The sequence below is a fragment of the Rattus norvegicus genome, chromosome 19, assembly GCF_036323735.1.
Source record: "Rattus norvegicus strain BN/NHsdMcwi chromosome 19, GRCr8, whole genome shotgun sequence".
NCBI lineage: Eukaryota > Metazoa > Chordata > Mammalia > Rodentia > Muridae > Rattus > Rattus norvegicus.
The window spans coordinates 22,235,974-22,261,254 of NC_086037.1; the positions used below are offsets into that span (position 1 = coordinate 22,235,974).

The following is a 25,281-nucleotide window of genomic DNA, read 5'->3' on the forward strand; positions in this document are numbered from 1 at the left end:
CAGGCTCCATGGAACATGCAGAGATCCATCTGTAGCTGTCAGTTCTAGGTCCACAGGAGGGGACAGAACCCTTTAATAAGAATGATGGTCTTAAGAGTCAAGAGATAGAATTCAATTTTTATTCATAACGAATACATTTTTATAACAAAACAGGATTAAAATGAATAAAAATATTTAAAAATATTTGAAAATAAAAATAGTAACAAGAACATATAAATATGAAACAACAAAAAGAAAACTTCAATTAAAATCATAACAAAAATATTTCTAAAAGCAGATTCTTAACGAACATGTAGAAGCACAGATGTATTGCTGTGTCTCCTCTAGCACACATAATGAAAGGCGGTCCCCCAAGGTGTCTCTCAAGTGGTGTTTTCTGAAGAAGAAAGTGAGTAAGAACTCAATCAGTCAGGCTGGCTTAGTGATATATAAATTTAGGGTCTCTAAGAAATGACAAATTAATTCAGAGGATGAATACTCTTCCAAAAACTGTTGTTACCATTCAGGGTGTTGGTCATCAGGAACTCCTGAGAAAGCAACTTATTGTTCAGGAAGCTCTCTTACTGGTGTGTGTCCAATTCCAGCTGTCTTGCACTTTCTGAGACCTAGGAGAGGAAGGAAGTTTTTCAGATACTGATTTGCTGGGGAAATGCAAGCCAGCTGTCAGAATGCTGCCTTCTAACACCTCAGTTCTATTGGACAATCGACATGGACATTTTAAGTGATATCATTGTTGCTAACTCTGTGGGCAGGGCAAAATCTCCAGCAAGACTCACAGTAATGTGGGCTGCCAATCTGGGACCCAGACTTATACCAGTGCAAACCAAGAACAGGGCAACGGCAAGAGACCTCATCAGGTTGCAGGAAGAAAGGAGATGTCCATATGTCAAAAAGGATAAAGCCAATGACAAGTACTAATTTGACATTTGCACTTGTTCTTATCCCGGAAAGGTGCTTCCTACACAAGAAGTCACATGACCACAGAGTGTCATTTGTCAAAGAACCAAGATCTTGTTCAAAACTCTACATAGGATCTAATCTATCACATGGATATGCAATAATGAGGTATGTTATTCATCTGTCACCATTTCTAGACTGCAGCTTCAAAAAGATCAGCAATATATACTTGCAAAATAATTCAGTTTCTGAAAAGTGTTTAACTTCCCAGAATACTTGTGCATAGGCAGAGCAATGAACAATTCCATTACATGAGGTGGTTGGCTGGTTGTGAGTGTAAATTAGAAAGGTGGTAGGAGAGAGCAAAGATGTATCAAATTGGCAAATTTTATCAGATATTGTTAAGCTAACACAGCTGCTCGTCCCTATCTGATGATGCTGGGTCTGGACGTTGCTGGTCTTTATCTTTCTTGTTGAAGTCAACCAAATATTTCTGGTTCAGTGCACACTCAAGATGTCCCTCCTTGCTCCCTGCTTCAGTGGGACCAACTTCTTCCTGCATGTGTTCTCCATCAGGAGCTGGCTGAGCAGGTTTCTGGAAATACAGTCTGCATAGTAAGATCATGCTGCCCCTTTCTCCCATTCCCACTCCCAAGTCCCACTAACTCTACCAGGTCCCAGATACCCATGAAGACTTAATAAAATGCATCTTGATGCATATAAGGCTGCTGCACAAATCACAAAGAGTTAATTTGGGGAAGAATAAATTAATTGTTTGGCCTGAGCACCTATTAGTGTCCACATCTCTGAGAAAGAACATGGATCTACAACTATCCGTGAAAGCCCAATGCATGGGGGCAACATCAATTAGTAGTGGGCCAACACCCTCAAAGGAGGTCAGTAGAACCAAGAGAAGGTCATTCTAACCATGTGGTCTACACACTGAATTTTGTAAAACCTGGTATGACACCATAGGTCCAGGTCAGCCTAATAACCTTCTGCTGACTTCAATCAGTGCTGTTCTATCTAGAGCCTTCTGAAGATGCCTAGACAATCCTGGGATGAGGAACAGTCTTTTATGGAACTGAAAACTGAGTCCTAATTACCCTGGCACACTGATGTGTGAACAGCACAAGAGATAGAATCAGAGTTGAAGAGCGTCCAATCCAGAACAAAGAAATCAGAAATGGCCATTCCACAGGTGATAGGCTTTCTGACCAGGACTTACCTAGAGAAGGTAATCTCCTTCTTCAGCTTCTGGTTGTTCTCATGGATCTCAGTGTTCTCCATCTCTAAGTTGTGCAGAATTGACATGACCGCCTCCTCCATTCTCTCCAGGTCTTCATAATATGGATTTGGCCTGAAGTAGGGCCTGGCCCCAAGTGATAGAATACTATGAACATCAGCATTTAGGAATATATGAACTCAGGGTGGGTCCTGTACTACCCCAGTCCTGGATGGACACCTTCTGAATTCTACATATTGGGATCTTCTTCAGCTTCAGAAACGTGTTTTTCTGTGTCCAGGACACCAGAATCTCAGCATCCAGATGGAGGCTTCCCTGGCTCCCTTTGTTCAATCAAGAGGAAATCTGCAGTCAAGCCAGTTAAGCTATCAAGAGCCTAGGCCACACCTCTCCATGCTCCCCCACCCCAACACACCCAAAACCTGTGATTTCTTTTTTCCTGTTTTGATAATAGAAGATATATCACCACAAAATTATAATCTGCACAAATAATACAAATATACAGACAAACGTGGTCACATAGACAAAGAACTGTGCTGTTGACAGTGGGGCTCCCAGAACAAAGCATTTACATCACCATGAAAGAGTTAGAGGTAAATACTCAGGCCAAGACATAGACCCCTAGATTCCAGTGTGGAGGGAAATATAAACATATAAAAGTTGTCCATACGCATTTGGATATATGCACACACAGACTCACAGACTGAGACATCCCCACAAAAAAGAGAAATGTAAACAGTCATAGAAAGAGAAAGAGAAATATGGAAACAGAGAGCAGTGTGAGAACCAGGAGAAATGCATGCACCATTGCTGTCTCAGAGGGCAAGACACACAGACAAGAACAAACAGGCCTGAGCCTGAGACTTTCTCGTCAAGCATTGAGATGAACAGTGTGGGACCAGGCCCCTCAGGCTGCTGCCTGGATCTTCCAGCACTCAGTCCCCTGCCTAGCAAGTACAGAGACTCACCATAAACTCACTGCAATTACAATCTTGCAAAGCCACCAGCTCAAGGGCTTTGCAAATGCACACTAGACACTCACTCTCCCTGACTTTATCCCTGAATTCTTCATTCAGACCACAAGTTCTGCTTTTCAATAAATGGAAGCAGATGAGTCCATTTTCCATCTCGCTCCTCAGGGTCAGGTTCTGAATCTCCTCTTTATGGGAGGTGAGGTTTAGCACAGGGTGGATAGGGAGGCACAGCTTTCTTGAACCCAAAACCTTAATAGGAGAAGATGAAGGTGACCTTGCAGACCCAGGAATGAAACAAGAGCATTTGGAGCGATTCATACCTGTTCTTCATGGATCTCTCTGTCAGGAACCTCAGGCGATCTCTCAGGTCATTTCTCTTTTCGGTAATGAGCTGCAGCTCTTCAATCAGCCTCTCCTTTTCCTTCTTGGCCTGCTTCTCCCTTAGGTCAGTGCCAGGGGATGATGTTTCTCTCCCAGCGTCTGTAGGTAGAAGAACACAAGTGAACCTGCATGGGGAGAATGCATAGAGTGTACATAGACCACAGTTAGGCATAAACAGGAGAACAAGCCTGGAACCAGGTGTCACTGCTAGGCGATTGGTCTATGCTTAAGAGGCCTCCTCAGTGGATCTCAGTTCTCCCACTACTCTATAGAGACCAAGAGATGTAAGCAGCCAGGTATGCCCTATGCCGGACATCACGTGCTTACATGTACCACGGAGATGGCTTCTCCAGGATTATTATCAGCTGAACAGGGTACAACTTGGTTTCAGGACCCTCACCCCTGCGGTTTCAGAACTCATATGATAACATCACCATCCACAAAACTTGAATGATTGGAGACTCTCAGATGTCCTACCCTGATACTCTACGTGAACAACTTCGGATTTAAAAAGCATTTCCAGGGAGGACATGGTCAACAGACATATCAGGGCCCCTATTTGATACACCAAACACTCCAGAAATGAGAGTAGGTTACAGGCTGAATCTTGGTCTACCCGTTCCAAATAGTTTTGGTATTTTAGAAAAATGTAACACACAACCTCAAATATATAAAGCTAACGATGACCCTGCCAGTTAGAAGAAATCAGAGGAGGTGTAAGAACATAAGGTTATTGCCTGGAGCACAATTCTCTCCCTGTTCCTACTGTCAGATATCCACTGTATTTAAAGAAGCAATGATAGTGAAATACATTGCTGCCCTGTCTAAACTCAGAAAAGGTGGACCCTCCATGACTCCTGATGGTGTTATTATATCAATGTAACATAACAAATGAACTGAAAAGTAAAGGCCAGAAGTTCACAGTATAATAGCATTGGCATTACCATATCCTCCCAGTGGGGATGGGGAAACTAAAGGTCTGAAATCCTTGACTTTAAGAATTGTAATATTCATAGAAATTCAATTCCTTTTCAGATGCTCCAGTTGTTGTGGCCCATTGCTAGAAAGGTAAGGTTAAGCCTCCACCCCCCTGACAGGAAGCTCAAAATATACTGCCCATGGCTTACTTGACATTCCCCAGAAGTCCTGTCTTTGTCCACCATTACTTTGAGACGAAAGGCCAGACTCCTTCACTCTAGTCTCTCCAGAATCGACGATCCCCCTCCCAAAACGCTTCCTAAGATGGGAAAACATGTCTTAGGTTGTAACCGCCAGACTCAGTATGAGAGAAACTAGGGCACTGGCCGTCACTACAACACTGGTGACATCACAGAGGATGCCAAGAACTCTCTAGGAGATAATAGAATGTCCAAGAAAAGACAGCTGATGTCATGGGGAGCAGATTTTGTTTCCTGATAATAATCTCCCTGTACTGAGCATAAGCTGAGGGGCCCTTTCCAGGAGGCTTTCCCAGGGCAGAGCCACTGGGAATCTCCTCCTTCTAATGCCAAATTTTCCTCAAGGCTTGATTATAAAACAACCTTAGTAATTCCTATGCATCTAAATGAATGTTTCCTTCCATATCTTGCCCCAAAATGTCTCATCCTAACTCAAATTGTCCTCATTCACCAATGTTAGCCATTAAAACTTCCTGAGATTTCACACCAGTTTGAATATGCAGTCAAAAGTTCTCCTGTCTCATTATGTACAGGTGCTTTATATCACATCAAGAAATAGTCTCCATGGTAGGTTATAACATGGGTGTGTATTAGGGGAACACTCATGAAGTCATGTGCTTAGCAATTGACAATTGCCAATAAATTCCTAGGAGAAAGAGTTGAAGTCTTTATGGTGCTAGGAAAAGTGTGGAGACCAGTTGGCAGAGGAAAGTGCAAGATTGGAGCCACCAGTGAACGGAACCTCATGCTGCTTGTGGGGTTCTCCTCTCTGCACCAAGGTCACCAAAGGAGCACTGCTCACAGGCCTGAGTAAGATGTACCATGAGCTTCTATCAGAAAAATAAAATAGTCAAGAGACATAGGGGGTGCACATAAACAACTAAAATGAGGCTATAAACATCATTAAGTGGATAGAGCAAGGTCCCAGCACCTGTACACTGGGAAATGGCCACCCCACCAAACACAGAAGCATCTATCATAGTAAAGAATGAATACTTTATAGAATGCACACACTAAACACTGATTGATCACATCCGTAGTTCAAATTTTGGGAGCAAATTCATGGCCCCAACTCTCTTTCTCTCAACTTATATAGCAAAAAATAAGAAAGAAAGAGAAAAGAAAAAATCAAAACAAAAAGCTCAAGCTTCTCTCTCATATGAAGATTGCAGGAAGTGTTATCTGGTGGTCAGTTCTGATTGGGCCATTTTAGATAGAACAGTGAACAGAGACCCTTAATGTGATGGGCCCTATATAAAGCTTTTTGCAATATTGGAATTTTAACAAACCTCATCCCGAACATACAGAAGAGGCAAGGATGTGATCACCATGCCCTTGTTCTCTATCAGGTTATTTTTCTGCGTCCTTGATTGTCAGGCATATAACAGCAACAATCTGAAATAGCTGGTAGACATGGAAAATTGTGGCTAAAACTATAGTTGTGGGTTGCACACCTCAACTGTCACAGGCTAATGCTGTCCTCACAGTCCTTGGAGGCTACTCTTGTAAGCCTATGTATTGGAAAGTGGAAGGAAGTTTATCTGAGCTCAAAGAGAACCTGGCCAACCAGGTAGAGGGCAACATGCGATACTTGAGACCCTGTCTAAAACCAGCGCAGAAACCCACTCTTCATTCAAAGCATCATCTATGAATTCTCAATTATCTACCATTCTCTCCCTACCAGTCGTTCAGTTTGGAATGGTAGAAAAAAATGGAACTGATCTTTCTATTGTAAGGACCTTGATCTCTCTTTCCTTAGGTCCACATTAAGAGTGCATACAAATGGATACCACCATCTGAACATCTTAGTATTATCTACTCTGTATATCTAGCATAATACTGTGCCTATGACAATCTCAAGCTTCCTTGAGCATTGTTGCCCCAGCAAGAAGTATGAAGTACTGAGGCCAGTCCCCAGGGAACCTTTCAAGGGTTAAAAAGAAAGCCATCAGAGATACTCCACTTTTTGTCCTTAGATTAAATCAAGCTGACACAATGTGAACCTGGTGGGCTATTTAACCATGCATCTTTCTTCCAACCCCCCCCCCCCCATTCTGAGTTCAGTCCATGGCAGAATTCATTCCCCAGCATCGTAGATATTTCTTTGTATATTTCCACAAGAGCCAGGTTTCTTTCTCTTTTAAATAGAATTAGTTGTAGTCAATCAACTGCTGCCCTATGTAAGAAATGATTAGTATGTATTGTAACTTACCACACTGTATTTGTGTATCCACGTACGTTAGTGGAAATCCAGCATTACTGAGGAATTGGAAACCAGCGCTGTGGCCATGCCTTTCTGTGCCTACTCCTGGCTCACAGGCAGCAGGGGGGCAGACCTTGAGTTCCTCTTCAGGGACCAAGTGATGTTGAATGGGCACTGAGCAGGCAGAGAAACACAGCTGAGGCAGCTCCTTTCAGTTATCAAACACATCATCTCCTTCCCTGCTGAGGTCTTGCCCCCACACCTACCTTAACAGCAGCAAATTTGTTACACAGCAGCCAGCTCTTTCCTATTGTGCTGTAATACGCCTCCACATCATGGATGCTGAAAACAAGCTAACACAAAACAAAATAATCTGACACTGAACTGTGTGGTGCTGGTCACATACCCTGTTATGTTCTGTATATTATGAGGTTTGTTAATCTTAACAAGTTCCCCAACTATAAGCTTCCCATAGGACCCATCAGATTCAAGGAAAATAGGAACAATTATTTGTAAAATGCCCTGAGTCAGGGCCCATAGACATCAACATTTACAGCCCTTGTGCGTGAGCCCATGTGGATCTTGCAATGAGCTGGGCCATAGAAATGTCCAGTACACAGTTGTGAGCTATTGCTCTGGTTGAACTGTATTGGTGTGTGCATTCAATGAACTACACCTATTTAAATGAATTCAGTGTTGGTGTGGTTTGAATCCAGACCCCTTGACACCAAATCTTCCCTTCAGCAGCATTAAGAGAAGAAGCTAAGGTCAGGAGAGGTAACATCTTGCCATAAGTTATGTGACAAGAGGGATGGTGAATGATCCCTTGTGACAAGAATCAAGGTTTCCTCTGTGGTACTTAGGTCTATACTGGCCCTGTGCAACAGCTTCAAGAACCCATTTCTGATATCCCTTGGGATTCCCTTGATGATGCACTCAGACAGGATTAGAAAGAACCAAAATGGTAGTCAAAGTACTTGATTTAAAAAATGTAGGGAACACTGCAAACTCATGTTTCAGGATATTTGATTACATTGTAAGCCCCAAGATTTGTTATTTACTTAAAAGAAAATATATGTCTGGCAGTGTAGGTCAGCACTAACACAGACATTTAACTCTAGAACTTGCTGATTTTTATTGACAGAGAAACTGCACAGAATTGCTATAGGGACCTGTGTCTTAGGTCTGTTTCCCTACTCTATCCTCTACATCTCTCATGATGGTGATCCTGTTTCTGGCTAAATGTATGTCTGTTCACTGGGGAATTGAGTTTAGTGACATGCAAATATTATTTAAACCTATGTATTAAATTTTGTCATTTTGTTAATTTTTGTGGTTTTTATTGGCTTCTTTTGATTGACTGTCGTAGTTTTATTAAATTATTTCCTGTTTTCTCTAGTATTTTATCCTTCCCTTCAAACTAAAGTATTCCTTTTAGGATCCTCTACAGAGCTGTCTTACCGGTTATACATATTGTGTTAAATTTATTTTTAGTGTGCATTAGTCAGCACAGTAGCTGGGCAGCTGCCTGCCCTCCATGGTATCAGATCTACTTTCCAAACAATAACGCTCAACTCTTACTGACTGTGTAGCATCTTGGCTGCTCTTTGTTCCCCTTGGACAGCCCTCAGGACCAGGCGCTCCTCTCCCTTAACCATGGCTGCTGTCCTCTTCCTCTCTCCTCTCCATCACACACGTTCTTCCTTTATTCTCTGGCAGCTTCTTCCTCCTTCTTCCCTCATGATCCTCTCTAGCAAAGCCCTCAAAGCTCACCTCCCCCATCTCTCTGCTGTGCAGCTGTTGGCTGTTGGCTTCTTTATAATCACAGTTAACTGGGAGCAGGGTCAGCTTTTGGGGGTTTGCCAGTCTTGAGTTCCACAAATTAGCATTAAACACAAGAAGAATTAGGCCAATCCACTACAGGGATTTCTTTTGTTTTATTTTGGTGTAATTATTCTTTTACCTTTTTGCTTTTTATTTTATTTGTGGCTATATATTATTAATTGGTTATTTTATTTATTTATATTTCCAATGTTGTCCCAGTTTCCAGACTCCCCTCATCAAATCTTACATCCCATTTCTGCTCAGGTTTGCCTATATGACAGTATCCCCCACCCACACATATCCATTCCCACCTCACACCTCTAGGACCTCCTTTTGGTGGGGCAACAGGCCTCAGTATAGTCAATGGCCTCCCACCACATGGATGCCAGTTAAGTCACTCCTCTTCTACACAGTGACCTAGAACCATAGACCCATCCTTGTATATCCTTTGGCTGGCAGTTTGTTCCCTAGGAGCTGGGGGATTGGTGACAGAAGGTCTGGTTAGATATTAAAGACCAATGATTGCTGCTTTCTCTTCTTTTTCTAGTTATTGGTGAAATTATGTTTGTGTGCTTCTCTTTTTTGAAATTATTGAGAGATGATTAGTTTCTTGGTTTTTCTTGGGTACAGTTTAGCTCATTGTCTTGAAGTTTTCCTCCTATTATCCTCTGTTGTGCTCTCTAAAAGAAAAATATTGTTTAAATTTGGTTTTGTTGTGAAATATCTTGGTTTCTCCATTTATGGTGATTGCGAATTATGCTGGTTATAGTAGCCTTGGTCTGCATTACATCTGCCCAATTTTTTCTGGCTTTTGGAGTCTCTGTTGAGAAGTCTGGTGTAATTCAGATAGGTCTGAATTCATTTGTTGCTGGATATTTATACTTTACCCATTTAATATTCTTTCTTTTATCTGTGCATTTAGTGTTTTAATTATTATGTGAATGGAGGAAATTTTTCTGGTTAAATTAATTTTGCGTTCTCTAGGCTTGTTGTACCTTTATGGCCTTTTATTTCTTTACCTTATGGAAGTTTTCTGCTATGATTTGTTGAAGATGTTTACTGGACCTATGAACTGGAAATCTCAATTCTCTTCTATATCTCTTATCCTTAGGTTAGGACTTTTAATTGTGTCCTGAAATTCATGTATGTTTGGATTCAATAAACCATACATGTTTATCTGAGATGGGTGTTTTGTGTTTTGTGGGGTGACCTCCTTTACCCCAACTCTTCCATTTAGAAGCACGTTCGATAATGAGACATGGTCAGCAGTGGTGACCTCTTGCCATAAAGTATATGAAAATAGGGAGGTGACTTTATGTGTGTCAAGTATCAGTAGTCTCCTGGGTGGTTTTGGTCCCCGGTTGGCCCTATACAACAGTTTCAAAAGCCCAGGATTGATGTTCCTTGGGATTCCCATGGTGATGCACACAGACATGACAGAAAAAGGCCAGAATACACAGGATAGTACTTGACTTATGTAATAGAGAGAACATTACTAAGTTATGTTACAAAATATTCGATCACACTATGATCTCCATGAATGTATTATTTAATGAAAAACTATTGTGTGATATAGCATCGCCAGGGCACAGACATTTAATGCAAGAGCTCTTTGTTTACTGTGAACATGGACTTTATTACTGTCCAGCTCACCTACCTCACACCTTTACTGCAAAGCTAAAGGGCACTTAGGTCTAGAGCAGGTCAAGGCACAACTTGATAGGAAATGAAGATAAGTAGGGCAATGGAAAGTCTTTCAGTTGTAGGATTTTTAAGAAAGTGTGCAGAGAGAGCTACAGTGCTCTTCTTCTGGGGGAACAGTGAATTAGGAAGGACAGTTGGGAGCTTCACTTAAATACAGCATCTGACTCCTGAGACTTTATTGGTAAATTAATGTCTGGAATTTTGTGTTGTAAAACAACACATTGCCTTTGCAGCTTTTGGCAAGGGCCATCGATAGAGAGATCACACTAGCTGGGGACAATCTGAAAAGAAATCAGGTTTTCTTAAGTCACCTGAGAAGTCCTCAAGGAGACAGGAATGAATGGGTAGCACCATAATAGAAGGCCTTAGGATCTCAGATAGTTCTACTCTAGATGCCTTGAAAATAGAAGCAGAAAATGAAAAACTAAATGACTTCACAGGAATTAGCTCAATTCTGATTATGATTATTTCATATTGGTATTTTATACTTGATTCATTTTTTTAAAAGTTTTAAAATAAGAGTCTTCGGTTTTAATTTGAGGCTGTCTTAGAATCATGAAATGCTTACACTCTGGGCAACTAAACTCCAGGAAATCTTCTCCAGTCATACAGCTGGGTCATATGTGAGGCAACAACTGTTTAAAAGGGAGAGCTGGTTGCTTTCTCCTGGAAGAAGCACTTGGGGGTTGACTGTCACTTCTGAGCCTTCTGTTCTGAGTCACTTCGCAGAAGGGGCACTTTGCTCTAACTCCTCCATGGGACCCATCCAGCACTGGGGCTGGAGGCTCCTATGGTGTTGCAGCTCTGAGCTGGGAGGGGTAGCTCTCACCCTGACTTGAAGAAGCCTGTTTTCACAGCTGATCTAGATCTGAGGAACAGGTGCTTTTAAAGAAGCATGTGAAAGTATCTCCTGCAGGAGAGCTCACTATTTAGGGAAAGTCACACAGGACAGGGAAAAGTGGCTTCCCAACTTCCACGAGGCGAGCGAACCAGGGAGGGCACAGGATGGTTGAGGAGTTTATGAAAGGCCTGCATCTCCCTGAAAGTCTTCCAGCAACCCTACATCCCACCACTATCCCAGGCTCACAGGTGAGGATCAGCCAAGCCTGCCACCTACAGGGGTCCCTGCAAAGTAAACCTGGAGTGGTGAACTGAGGAAAACACTTCAGGGGAGGGGGAGACACCAGTCCCCAGGGCCAAGCCTGGCATCTGTTCATTTGGCTCTGGCTTCTAGGTGTTGCCTAGTGCAGGGCTTGGTGAGCCCAAATCTCAAAAGTCTTTGGCCAAAGAAGTGAGAGCCCACAGGGCAATGCAAACCACGGCAGGGCAGGGCAGAGCAAAGCCGCACTCCAGCAGACAGTGTATAAGCTATGGGCTCGCAGGACTGGCAGGAGCAGGGCTAACCCTTGCTCTTTGGGCAGGGCAGGGCGGGGTGGGGCGGGGCAGGGCGGGGCGGGGCAGGGCAGGGCAGGGTGTTCCGCACTCCAGCAGACAGTGTATAAGCTATGGGCATGCGGGACTGGCTCATTATAAGGCAGGGGAGTAACACACTCCTTCTAAACAAAGAATGACTGTACTAATAATCTAACCTTAATATTTTGAATTTCTTGTCCCATATAAAGAACTGCCTCTTCTAGAGCATTTGCCCTGACTTCAAACCCTCCATGTATCTTTCCTTGAATCAATAAAGCAACACTAACATTCTTAGATAACTTAGATGAGCAGTGTGGACCTCTCTAACCAAAGAAGTAGTAGATAAGGCAAAAGGAGACATCTGATTGGTGAATCAGAGCAGTAAGACCCAGAATTAAGGCAACCACAAAACACCTGCCTCTACGAAGTACAGAGGAGGCATGATGAATGGCCTCTATGCCAGGATCGAAAAACCATGTCCCATTAACATAGACAGGCAAAAGTACATAAGGAGGTTGTCGTACTATGACAAAAACATTTTTCCTTGTAACAGTAAGACAATTAGATAATTGACAATTTATGCAAGTAACATGATAAACACCATGACTATCCTGACAAGGGAAAAACCGCCATGCTCTTCAGAGGAAAGAAAGGAGAAAGGAGCAGCCACACAGGCTAAAACGGAAGCAGAAACTCTCTTAACCTCAGAACGAGGTCTAATAAGGGTTACTTTATGAGGAGCAGCCAAAAGACGCTATAGATCAGGCTGAACAGGAAGCAAGTGGGAATTAAAAATTGGGGGAAAGGTAGGGGAAGCCCATCCAGGGGCAAACCAGGCATTAGCAGGGGAGGTCGGTAAGGAAGCATCTCCTTTGGTAAACCTATACTGTTTCAATTGCATAGATAATCATGTTCTGGACTACTAACAGACCAATCTAAAAGTTTAAAAGTTTGAGCTGTAGGGCTAAAGGGAGTAAAGTACGCAGCTTTGGAGAGAAAACCGCAAGACCACCATTTAGGGTAGCCATTAATAGCAATATTCTCCCAAACAGAGATCAGCTCCTCGCCATTCTGACAAGCAAACAAAAGGGAAGGCAAAGGACCTGAAGAAGATGGAGGAGAATAATGAAAGCCTCCTTTAAAAGGTAAAAATAATTTTAGAAACTGAATGTCTCGCTGACTGGTGAAATCGTCACTACAAGCATATTTTCGAGGAGTTGGAGACTCTGAAATTAACTCTCGTCTAAAGAGAAACACCCTTTAATGTCATTTTTAACAGTAAAGCATGTGGGAAGGGAGTCAGCGATTCCAGAATAGTTGTAGCAAGTCAAAGTTCGTTCTTTGAAATAAGAACTACTTTCTCCTCACCTTGACAAGGCCAAATTCCCAAGGGGCCACATGAAACAAGGGAGGATCAGGTAAATAAGCCCAGTAGGAGTCTTGGGCAGCAGCATAGAGAAAAATAATTACCTGGGTGAAGAGAAGTGAAAGCATAGCAGGAGAAGATTGGAGGGAGTAACTGGGAGGCGGAGAGGAAGCACGCTATCTCTTGCAGCAGAGACCAATTCTTGAAGCTGATCCCAAGTTGGCAACAGCGTGGTAGATGAGCGACCATGCAGCTGAAGCCTGGTGAAAGCAGAAGTGAGGCGCTGCTCAGAGCTGTCTGGCGTCATCAGGAATGAGGCACGCTCCGCTCTCATCTTTCGCTGTCGGTTGTTGAGGGGAGACTTTCTGCTTTTCTGCCCTGGGATTGTATGATCTGATGAGGCGGTCCGGAATCCAGACTGGTGACTCGGCATCCTGTGGAAAGACACATGCATGCCCCCTTGCGGAGGAGAGAAGAACATCTGGTCCCTTCCACGTAGATGAAACAGCTTTCTGCAAATCTAAGGGATGGTGATGTTCCCTAGGATCGCAATGGTGCTGTTGCAGATCTACCTTGAGAATCCTTTTTTCCCTTTTCTTCTTTTTCTTCCATCTAAATTAAATTGGGTATTTCTCATTTACATTTCAAAGGTTATTCCCATTCTCATTTCCAGGCCAACATTCCCCTAACCCCTGCCCCTCCCCTTCTACATGGGTGTTCCCCTCCCCACCCTCCCCCCATTACCGCCCTCCCCCGAGGAATCCACTTCACTGGCGCTCCAACCTTGACAGGACCAAGGGCTTCCCTTCCACTGGTGCTCTTACTAGGCTATTCCTTGCTACCTATGCGGTTGGAGCCCAGGTCAGTCCATGTATAGTCTTTGGGTAGTGGCTTAGTCCCTGGAAGCTCTGGTTGGTTGACATTGTTGTTCATATGGGGTCTCAAGCCCCTCCAGCTCTTTCGGTCCTTTCTCTGATTCCTTCAAACGGGGTCCCATTCTCAGGTCAGTGGTTTGCTGCTGGCATTCGCCTGTGTATTTGCTGTATTCTGGCTGTGTCTCTCAGGAGAGATGTACATCTGGTTATTCAAATAATTACTTACAAAAAGAACATGATAATAAGTGAGTGGGGGAGACATATTTTAATTCTCCTCCCTGTACCTTAGCCATTTGTGTCTTTAATATTTGGTTAGATCTCTCAATAATTGCCCGCCCTTGAGGATCATATGGAATGCCTGTAGTGTGTCTAATAACAAATTTAATTCAAAAGTTTGCAAAGGCTTTAGATTGATAAGCAGGACCATTATCAGTTTTCAGATGCAGCAGGATGGCAAGAAATGCAAAAGAAGCAAACAAATGCTGCTGTACATCCTTGAATGCTTCTCCCGTCCTGGCTGTGGCCAAAATAACTCCAGAAAGGTATCAACAGTAACTTGAACAAAGGAAAAATTTCCAAAACATGAAACATGAATTACATCCATCTGCCGTAGGATTCCAGGCTTGAGTCCTTGAGGGTTAACTCCAGGCAGAGAAGCTGGAAGTGTTGTAGGACAAGCAGAACAATGTTTTACAATCTGACGAGCTGCCTCTCTAGTCAAAGAAAATTGATATCTCAGTGCCTGAGCATTTTGGTGGTGAATACCATGGGAGGCGATTGCTCTACTAACATCATCTAAAAGCGAACCCTGAGTCAATAAATTTGCATATGAGTTTCCTGTGACTAAAGGTCCAGGAAGACTATTGTGAGCCCGAGTATGTCCCACAAAATAAGGAATCAAGCGTTGACGCACCAATTGTTATAATTTTTGTAATAAGGTATTAATTGTTGTTTTGTCTGTGTTGATCACAGCTATCTCAATAACAGGGAAGAGTCTATACACATTTTGAGAGTCAGGATAGAGGTTAAAATGAATCGAGGAATAATGAGAAAAAACTTCAATAACTTCATATAACTCTGTCTTTTGAGCTGAGGTAAAGGAGGTCCTGGTGTCAGTTTCAGAAACAATAACGAATGGCTTTTCCATTTGAAGAACCATTGGTAAAGAATATTTTTCCTTGATCTAACGGCTCCATAGAGAAGGCAGAAGGAAATATAACTTGTTGTCAATTCAGAAAATGTAACAGAGGATTTTTTGGAAGATGATATAACACTTGCCCCTTAAAGGAGACAAAAGCTAATGCAAAGGAACCAGAAAAATTTAGCAACCACTCAACCTGAGTGTTGGTGCAGGGTATTCTAATCAATTCAAAATCTTTACCCAATATCCCCTAATCCTTCTCTACCCTGCATAATGAGCTGAGCTACTAAATCATAATAAGGAATCAAAACGTGGGGAGGGAGCAGGCAAATGGATCCATTCTAAAGGTCCTTGTTCTTGCCAGATAACCCCGGTGGGTGTTAGGGAAGTATGCAGGATAACACATTCACAGGCCTCATATAAATCAATTCTGACAGTGAGTTGTGCCTGGATGGCCTCCTCAAACACCTGCAGAGCCTTTTGTCCCTCTTGAGTTAACACTCAGAGAGATTTGGGACAATGATCTCTCTTTAAAATATCAAAAAGTGGCTTTAATTGGCCAATGGAAAATTTTACGTAAGGTCTAATCCAGTTGATTTCTCCTAGCAGTTTTTGGAAATCATTTAAGATTTTCAACTTATCCATCCTAAATCTTAAGACTGCATGTGAAATAGGATCAGAATAAAGAATTCTCCCCAAATAATTGTATGGGGGATCCTTTTGAAATTTTTCAGGAGCCACTATTAACCCATACTTACGCACACTTTGTATAAGGTTATCCAAAGCTTGATTCAGCAAAGTCAGGGAAGAATGAGCAATCAAAATAGCATCCATAGAATGAAAAATCAACAACTCAGAAAACTGTTGACGAGTGGGAGACAAAGCCATATCCACAAATGTTTGACACAAAGTGGGACTATTTTTCATTCCCTGTGGGAGCACTTTCCATTGAAACCTCTGGTAAGGCCTTTGTAAATTTGTTGAGGGTAAACTAAAGGCAAAGGCTTCCTGTCATCTGGATGCAAAGGGATAGTAAAGAAACATCTTGCAATCTATAACACACGCAGAGCATCCTTCGAGAATCTCTGTGGGAGAGGGCAGTCCTGGTTGTAGAGCCCCTTAGCCTCCATGGCTGCATTCCCCTTCCTTACATCTTGTAACAATCTCCATTTGCCAGATTTTTTCTTAATCACAAAGATAGGTGTATTCCAAGGCCTGGTGGAGGGTTAAATATGACCGTTATCCAGTTGTTCTTGTACAAGCTGAGTAGCTGCCTGGATCTTTTCTTGACAAAGGGACCACAGATCCACCTAGACACTTTGATCAGTGGCCCAGACTGTCTTATCCCCAGTTAAGTCAATTACCCCAGAGATACTTTTCCACCTAAAAGAAGTCTAACCTCATCCTCATAATTAGCTTTAAATAAGAGAAATTGTCCCTCTGTGAGACAGGACCTGGCCAGGATAAATCAGTCTGCAGGAGTGAGCCAAATGCCTACCAGATTTTCCACAAGGGAGAGGACATAAGGTGAAGTAGGGCCATATTTAGAAGTATTTTCTTTTCATTCCTTAACAAGTTTAAAGGAGATGAGTTCCCATTTCTGGATCTCCATGCTTACTGTTAGAAATAGCATCAAATGTTCTCCTTGTTCCCTGGCCTTCTACACTGCTTGCAGAATACGGGACTTAGGGGGGCTTCTTTTCTTACTCCTTTTCTTAGGCGTAAGAGGGCCCAGTCAGGATTATGATATTTAGCTGCCTCATCCTCTCTCAGATTCATCTCCAGGATCTAAAGGCTCTCCCTCCTCGTCCTCCTCAGGGTCTGAGGAAGTCTCTACTAAATCTACAATACACTGTGAAGGCGGTGGTTTTGATGACTTAGCAGTTTGTTTCTTATTGGTTTGTTTGGACAGTAGAGGCACTCCTTCCTTCACAGCACTGTTTGTACTACAAACAGACCCTGCTGATGAGCTGGGCAGGTCTGTTATCTCAGCCTGGGAAAGTGCCTGTTTCATCACAAACCAGAACATAAGCGCTTTCTCTGGAACCTGTCCTTCGTCTTCCTCATCCTTATGTTCCAGAATCCAGGTTTTTATATCCTTTCCTATGCTTTCCCATGCTGCTTCATCCAAGGTCCCTTTATCAGGTAACCAAAAGCTCACAGAACAAATGAAGAGGAGACAATCAGAGAGCTACTGTTTTTCAAAGTGAATTCTCTTTTTAAGCAATACCTTATGAAGAATCTTTTCATACATAGATCTCTCACTGGATTCAGTTTGCCCATAATAAAACTATAAAACTATCACATTATCACTTCATACCTATTCTTTCTCAGCACTCCTCTTTGGCCGAGGGGACTGTGGCTCCCACATATGGTCCTTTCCAGATCGAAAACATCAGGAAAGGGGTTTGGGGCTTACACAATTCTTCCAATTCTGAGTCCCACGAGTTGGGCGCAACTTACTGCCGGGTCTAGCCTTGACACAGGATCCGGGTTCTCAACTGAAGGCAGGGATATCTGGAAGGTGCTTAATAAATATACAGACTACTCTTTGGGTACAAACTGACAGGCAATTTCAAGGCTTGAACTCTCTCTCTCTCTCTCTCTCTCTCTCTCTCTCTCTCTCTCTCAGCTTGGGGCTGCACAGACTGCATTCTCTTGTGCACTCTGCTTTTTCTATTGTGGTTTTCTTTTCTCGAACTCCCACACTCATGTACACCTTTGTTTTATTACCCTTTCATTCTCACACATACTCTTCATACACACCTCACACATCTCACACACCACACGCACTCTCCTTTCACTCACACACACAGTCTTCATACACACCTCACACATATCTCACACACACCACATGCACTCTCCTTTCACTCATACACACAGTCTTCATACACACCTCACATTCTCTCTTCACTCACTCTTCACATTCTCTCTCCTCATGCTCTCCAGCCTTTCTCTTGCTTCAGTCTTTTATTAATAATCCAAAAGTAGGTAGAAAAAAGACATTGTATAATCATTGCCAAATCAAATTCAAAAGAATAACCACATCCCACAAAGAACTAAGAATTACAATTGTAGCCCAAAGTTTCAAGCTTCCCCTATTCCCAGGCCTGTGGCCAAAATAATAATAATTGTAAACTTATTATTATTTAAACTTTAACTTTTAACTTATTATACTTCAGAGCTCAAAGCTCCGAGGTCAGCTACTTGCATTTTCCTGGGAAGCTCTAATGACAAATGACATAAGCAAAGATGCCAGGCGGTGACCAGAAAGTATCAAGTTAAACCTTAACTCAATGGTTCCGTTAGCTTTCTGTTCCTTGCAGACAATGACTCTCGTGAGAGTCCCAGTATTTTGACTAGTATATAATTTTATATATTCTATACTTTCTTATCTAGGAACCACTCTCAAATGTTATATAAAACTTAATTCCTAATGCAATAACTTTTTCCTTTCTTAGGGTCCTAATGCTGGCTCTAATTCATTTTCTAATAATTAAAGTTTCTTTGCAAGTCAAGCATTAATCTGGAATCTATTGTGCAGTTATTACATTGTTTCCAAAACAAGAACACATAGCATGCACCTGGGCCATCGGGGCTGTGCTGTGCTGTGCTCCTATGTCTCAATTTCCAATTGTTTAAGAATCATAACATCAAGCAACATCTAGTTTCACAGAATTCACCAGAGCAGAAGGAGAAGGAAGTAGGAAAGTCAGATATAATAGAATAATTGTGCACACCGAGGCCGTCTGAAAGGCAGCCACACAGAAATGAAATCTATACAGCCGTTGTCCAGGGCTAAGGTTAGGAGAATGGGAACAACCAGTCTTTACAAAGAGCTGCTGTGGGCTGCTGAGATGTCTCCATCCTGGCCTGCTGCTGGGAGTCCCTGTCATCTATGTTGTCCCCAGCAATTATTGACCCTATGCACCACATATTGAGTAATATACAGAAAAATTGCCGCAGAAAATTGACAACATTCACAATGGAATACAGAAGTCATCCTAATGGAGAACCATGTGCTTCAGCTTTTCTTGCAATACAGCATCAATATTAACCCCAGAGATACTGACCTTCAAAGTCTTGTTGGGAAATAGGTTTTGACAGATGCTCTTGTCCTTGACCAGAAGTATGCTGTGTTTTTATTGATGTAGATTAGACTTACTTTTATCATTTATGTCAATGGGTCTTTTTTTCTACAGTCTGTCTGTGGCCTGTCCTGGGTGAATTTCCCTCATAGTCCAAAGGAAGGAATCCCATTCCCCGTTGTATATTATTGTTAGGGTCCATGTGGTTCTTCTGAGAGAGTAGCAGATGCTCTATCCTGTGAGTCATCACCACAGCTCCTGCAGGTGGCTTTTGTTATTCCACATCATGTACTGTATTAGGTGGACAGGATCACCTCCAATCAAATAGAGAGATCTCAGGAGATGTGTGTTCACAGGGAACTTACTGAGCCGTGCGTGCTCAATGTGTTAGCTTGCCAGCCATCCCTACAGGGCTCTGGTGTTCCCACTCCTCATTGTGGGTCAGGATCATCCTCCAGCACCACTTAGTGTCCATATTAGAGCAGATCTTTCACCTATTATCAATGATAACCATATGTATTCTGCACATCTTACAAAATACAGAATAGAAATTAGCTTCCTGTTGGCCAGATTGGCATAATGAGTTTTTTGATTGTTAGCATGAAAATTATTTTAATCTAAGCAGTTTAGGGAAGAACCTCAAGGACACCCATAGTGAATGCAGCCTGCAGCTGTGAACACAGGTTTCTTTTGGAGAGCAGGCCTGTGCAGGTCCAGAACCTAGGTGGTACAGTTCAAGCTACCCTTTTTCTATGGCCAATCTGGGATCATATTGAGAATGTATTTTTTCCAGGTGACTGATTTCCAATTTATGGAATTAAACTAAATTACTGAGAGTGGAGGTGACTCAGAGAGTTAAAGTACAAAAGACCAATCCAGAATGTCCACAAAATCGCTTCTCAGCCTTTTGGCTAAGATCAAGTGTAGTATGTGCAGAATGTCCACAAAAGCTTGCTGTCACCCCAGGGCTTTTAAAAGCTCAGCAGCTAGAGAATCAATGTAGTATTTGGTTATTCTCATGCTTGGGTCTAGTCATTCATTATAAGCTGACCATGACACAAAAAGAGTCATCTGTGTCACAATAGAAGCTAGTTGTAACTAGATTCACCCCCACACTATCACATCACCACCGTATTTGAGGTTCTCAGTTACTATCTAAGAACCTGGAAGAGGCCTGGGTCTTGCTACACAAACTCATAATTTATGTCTTCATGACACTGAGTGCTTTGTTCTGTTGATGCTACCATTGGCATACAATACCTTGGATACTTTGTGCTGACATCTGTGACATGAGACAATAGTTCATGCCATCCTAACCTGCATAAACTGTCCTTAGAGTACGGTGTAGTCAGAGGGGCCTTTTTTTTCTCTCTGAATTTTCAAAATATTTCCAGTCTTCAGACAAGTCTTCAGCCATTGTCCAGTGCCTGTCTTGAGATGTCCACATTGTCTCCTGGGAGTATTCATCCAGCCTGCTCTGTAATTTTGTAGAAGATTAATAGGGTTCCAGCCCTAGGATTTAATTCAGTGTGATTGTACTTTCCAAACATGCTCAAAGCCCTACATTCCACCATAGCCTGTGTGCTTTAGAGAAAGAAAATAAGAAACACATTGCACTTGCAATTTCTCCTCCAACAAAAGGAGAGCCTGCATAGGGCCTTTAAGTAACTCTAAGTCCCAGCTTCTGCATAACTCCCTCCATCGACTCCATTACTGGTGTATTTTCATTACTGCTCACTTTATTTTTGGTGTGCAAAGAATGTGTACCATGTCAGTAAAGTGAGTGTGTGTGTGTGTGTGTGTGTGTGTGAGAGAGAGAGAGAGAGAGAGAGAGAGAGAGAGAGAGAGAGAGAGTTTGTGTTTGTGTGTGTTTCTGTGCAGGTGTTTGTGTATGTTCATCCATGAACTCACTATCAATTTTCATAAAATGACTTAGAAGACTGTAATGAAAACTGTCAAGGTGCATGCAGACGTGTGTTACTAGTGTCCCACGGCACCTGGCAGGTAACACTGAAATGGTGGTCTACTATAATACAGCCTAAAAACAGGCGGTGGATGGTTTACACAGAGATTGTGACGTCATCACCACTAGAGAGAGCAGCAAAAGCTTCATTTATCACATGCTGCTGTTACCAAGATGAGGCAAAGCCTTATCCTACAGAGAGTCTGGTATGATTTGATGGCAGGAAATAAACTTAGTACTAAAATCATTCAATTACAAACGAAGAGGATAATACAAAGAGTCATAGGAAGCAAGAGCTGTTTTTTGAGGAGATCCATAAGAGAAACAACCCCTTTCTGAAACTAAGTACACACCACAGTGTCAATACCTAAATTATCAAATCAGAAATGAAAAGGGGGATGAAGCAATAGACATGTCAGTGAATTCAACAATCATTAGGGCTTCTTCAGAGTCCTTTACTACAGAAAAGTGAAAAATCTATTTGATATTGGTAATTTTTCTACACAGATAACAAATACCAAGTTAAATCCAAATGTGGGATTTAACTCATAAGATTATTCTCATAAGAAAATAGATAGTATTTAAACGATGCCACTACAAAAATTAAAAAATATATATGAGGGCCACTAGGCTTTAATGCAGCCTTTCTACCAGACATTTAATGACGACCTAATAACAATAGTGCTTCAATTATTCCTCTGATTTGAAAGAGAAGGAACATTGCCAAACCCCTTCTCTGAGTTTCTCTTTTTACCTAGAATTCCTGAGTCTGTTGCTTCTTCCATTGTCACCCCATCAATAGAGCTGCAGGGTGAGTCTGTCCCGCCCCAGAGGGTATTTGCCAGCTGACAGGGCTGGGTTTTGCTCTGCTTGCCCCTGCTCCTGCCCCCGCCCCTGCTCTTGCCCCTGCCCACGCCCCCGCCTCACACCCGCACTCGACATCGCCTCCGACCCATCCCCCCCTCCCAGTCCCACCACCGCCCTCGACTCAGACCCGTCCCAACCCCCGCCCCCAGCCTGTCCTCGCCCCTACCCTGCCCCCGCCCCGACCCCCCCACACCCGTCCTCTCCTTCGCCCCCCGCCCCCCGGCCTCCGCCCTCGCCGCCGCTGCTTGCGTTGCTTCCATTCCGTCTTCAACTCCCCTGTGGTCAACCCCACCGCCACTGCTGCTACCTTCTCCCACTTCTTCAGCCCAAGACTTTTGAGATCCCGGCTTGCAGCGCTCTGCACTAGGAGGCTAATGGAGGTGAGGAGAGCCTAAGGGACAGACCCCAGGCCTGGCCCCAGAGACTTGTGTCTCCCCCCTCCCCCGAAGTGCTTTCCCGCAGTTCTCCATTCTGGGTTCAGTTTGTGGGGACCCCAGCAGGTGCCAGGCTTTGCTGATCCTCAGGTGTGAGTCTGGGACAGTGGTGGGACTTATGGTTGAGGGAAGTCTTTCAGGCAAATGCAGGCTTTTCTCAAACTCTTGGACCATCTGGTGCCCTCCCTGGGGTCACAGGACCTGTGGAAGTGGGGAAGCCACTTTTCACTGTCCTGTGTGACTTTCCCTGCAGAGTGAGCTCTCCTGCAGGAGGTACTCTCACATGCTTCTTTAAAAGCACCTGTTCCTCAGATCCAGATCAGTTGTGAAAACAGGCTTCTTCATGTCAGTGTGCCAGCTCCCCCTCCCAGCTCAGAGCTGCCACACCTAAGGATCTTCCAGCCCCAGTACTGGTTGGGTCTCATGGAGGAGTTAGAGCAAAGTGCCCCTTCTGAGAAGTGACTCAGAACAGGAGGTTCCTACAACCCAATGAGGTCTCTTCCAGTTGCCCTGTTCTTGGTTTGCACTGGTATAATTCTGAGTCCCAGATTGGCAGCCCACATTGCTGTGAGGGTTGCTGGAGATTTTGCCCTGCCCACAGAACAGAAGGTTCAGAAGAAAGGCCAGTTTGGCATAATGAATTCTTTTGATAGATGGCAACAAAATTATCGTAATCTAAGCAGTTTAGGGAGGAACCTCAAGAGCATCCATAGTGAATGCAGCCTGCAGCTGTGAACACACGTTTCTTTTGGAGAGCAGGCCTGTGCAAGCCCAGGACCTAGGTGGGACAGTTCAAGCTGCCCTTTTTCCATGGCCAATCTGTGTTTGTATTGAAAAAGTATTTTTTTTTCCAGTTGACTGATTTCCAACTTATGGAATGGAACTGACTTACTCAGAGTGGGGTTGACTTAGAGAGTTAAAGTACAGAAGGAATAATCCAGATGTCCACAAAAGCTTGCTGTCACCCCAGGGCTTTTAAAAGCTCAGCAGCTAGAGAAGCAATGTAGTATTTGGTTATTCTCATGCTTAGGTCTAGTCATTCATTATAAGCTGAACATGACACAAAAAGAGTCATCTGTGTCACAATAGAAACTAGTTGTAACTAGACTTATACCACATTATCACATTATTACTATATTTGAGGTTCTCAGGTATGATCTTAGAAACTAGAAGAGGCCTGGTTCTTGCTACATATAGTCATATTCTATATCTTCACAACACTGTGTGATTTGTTCTGTTAATGCTACCATTGGCATACAATACCTAGGATATTTTGTGCTCACATCTGTGACATGAGACAATAGTTCATGTCATCCCTTACCTGAATAAACTGTCCTTAGAGTACAGTGTAGTCGGAGGGGCCTTCTTTTCCTCTGAGATAGCAAAACATTTCCAGTCTTCATACAAGTCTGTCAGCCATTGTCCAGTGCCTGTCTTGAGATGTCCACATTGGCAGCTGAGAGTCTTCATCCAGCCTGCCCTGTAATTCTGTAGAACATTAATAGGGTTCCAGCCCTAGGAATTAATTCAGTGTTCTAGTACTTGCCAAATATGCTCAAAACCTAGTTTCCACCCTAGCTCTGTGTGCTATACAGAAAGAAAATAAAGAACCCCATTGCACTTGAAGTTTAGCCTCCAACAGAAGGAGAGCCTGCACAGGGCCTTTTAATAACTCTAAGCCCCAGCTTCCCCACAACCCTGTCCATCGATTCCTTTATTGGTGTGTTTTCATTAATACTCACTTTCTTCTTTGTGTGGAAAGAATGTGCACCATGTCAGTAAAGTGTGTGTGTGCGTTTGTGTTTGTGCATGTTCATCCATGAACTCACTATAAATTTTCATAAAATCACTCAGAAGTCCCTAGTGAAAACTGTCGAGGTGCAGGCAGACTCATGTTACTACTGTCTCATGGCACCTTGCAGGGAGCACTGAAATCGTGGGCTACTTTAATACAGTCTAAAACGAGGCTGTGCATAGTTTTCAGTGAAATTGTGACGTCATCCCCACTACAGAGAGCAGCAAAAGCTTCATGTATCACATGCTGCTGTTACCAAGGTGAGGCAAAGCCTCATCCCATAGAGAGTCTGGTAGGATTTGGTGGCAGGAAATAAACTCAGAACTAAAATCAATCAATTACAAACAAAGAGAATGATACAAAGAGCCAAGCAAAGCAAGAGCTGGCTTTCTTTTCTTTTTTTTTTTTTTTTTTTTTTGAGAAGATCCACAAGACAGACAAACCACAGAGCCTATATCTAAAGTACCAAATCAGAAATGAAAAGGGGGATATAACAAAGGACACTGAGTGAATTCAACAATCATTAGGGCTTACTTCAGAGGCCTTTACTACAGAAAAGTGAAAAATCTATTTGATACTGGTGATTTTTCTAACAGATAACAAATACCAAGTTAAATACAGATCTGGGAAGGTAATGAATAATTCCCATAAGAAAATAGATACAGTCATTAAAGGCTGCCACTCCAAAAATTAAAAATAATAATAATCAGGGCCACATGGCTTTAATGCATCCTTTCTACCAGACTTTTAATGAAGACCCAATAACAATAGTGCTTCAATTATTCCATTGAATTGAAAGAGAAGGAACATTGCCAAACTCCTTCCCTGAGTTTCTCCTTTTACCTAGAATTCCTAAGTCTGTTGCTTCTTCCATTGTCACCCCATCAATAGAACCATTTAAAATGGGATGTAATCGATGTCTGGAGCCTCAT

The 25,281-nt window shown here is 42.8% G+C and overlaps 1 protein-coding gene across 4 annotated transcripts; it reads right to left on the minus strand.

Annotated features, from left to right (window-relative positions):
- Window positions 1-97: 97 nt before the first annotated feature.
- On the minus strand, window positions 98-10,898 carry LOC134483544 (disks large homolog 5-like). 4 transcript variants are annotated; one of them, XM_063278774.1, is made up of 7 exons: window positions 7,146-10,898; window positions 6,889-7,053; window positions 4,626-4,735; window positions 3,438-3,597; window positions 2,126-2,269; window positions 500-605; window positions 98-376 (listed from the first exon to the last, which is right to left on the minus strand). In XM_063278774.1, the coding sequence occupies exons 3-6, from the start codon at window positions 4,630-4,632 to the stop codon at window positions 548-550; spliced, it is 369 nt and encodes a 122-aa protein (XP_063134844.1). In that variant the 5' UTR covers window positions 4,633-4,735; window positions 6,889-7,053; window positions 7,146-10,898; the 3' UTR covers window positions 98-376; window positions 500-547. The 4 variants fall into 4 exon arrangements, with proteins under 4 accessions (XP_063134844.1, XP_063134843.1, XP_063134842.1 ...); XM_063278773.1 differs by having other exon boundaries at window positions 4,626-10,892; XM_063278772.1 differs by having other exon boundaries at window positions 98-605; window positions 4,626-7,053; window positions 7,146-10,891.
- Between the last annotated feature and the right edge of the window lie 14,383 nt (window positions 10,899-25,281).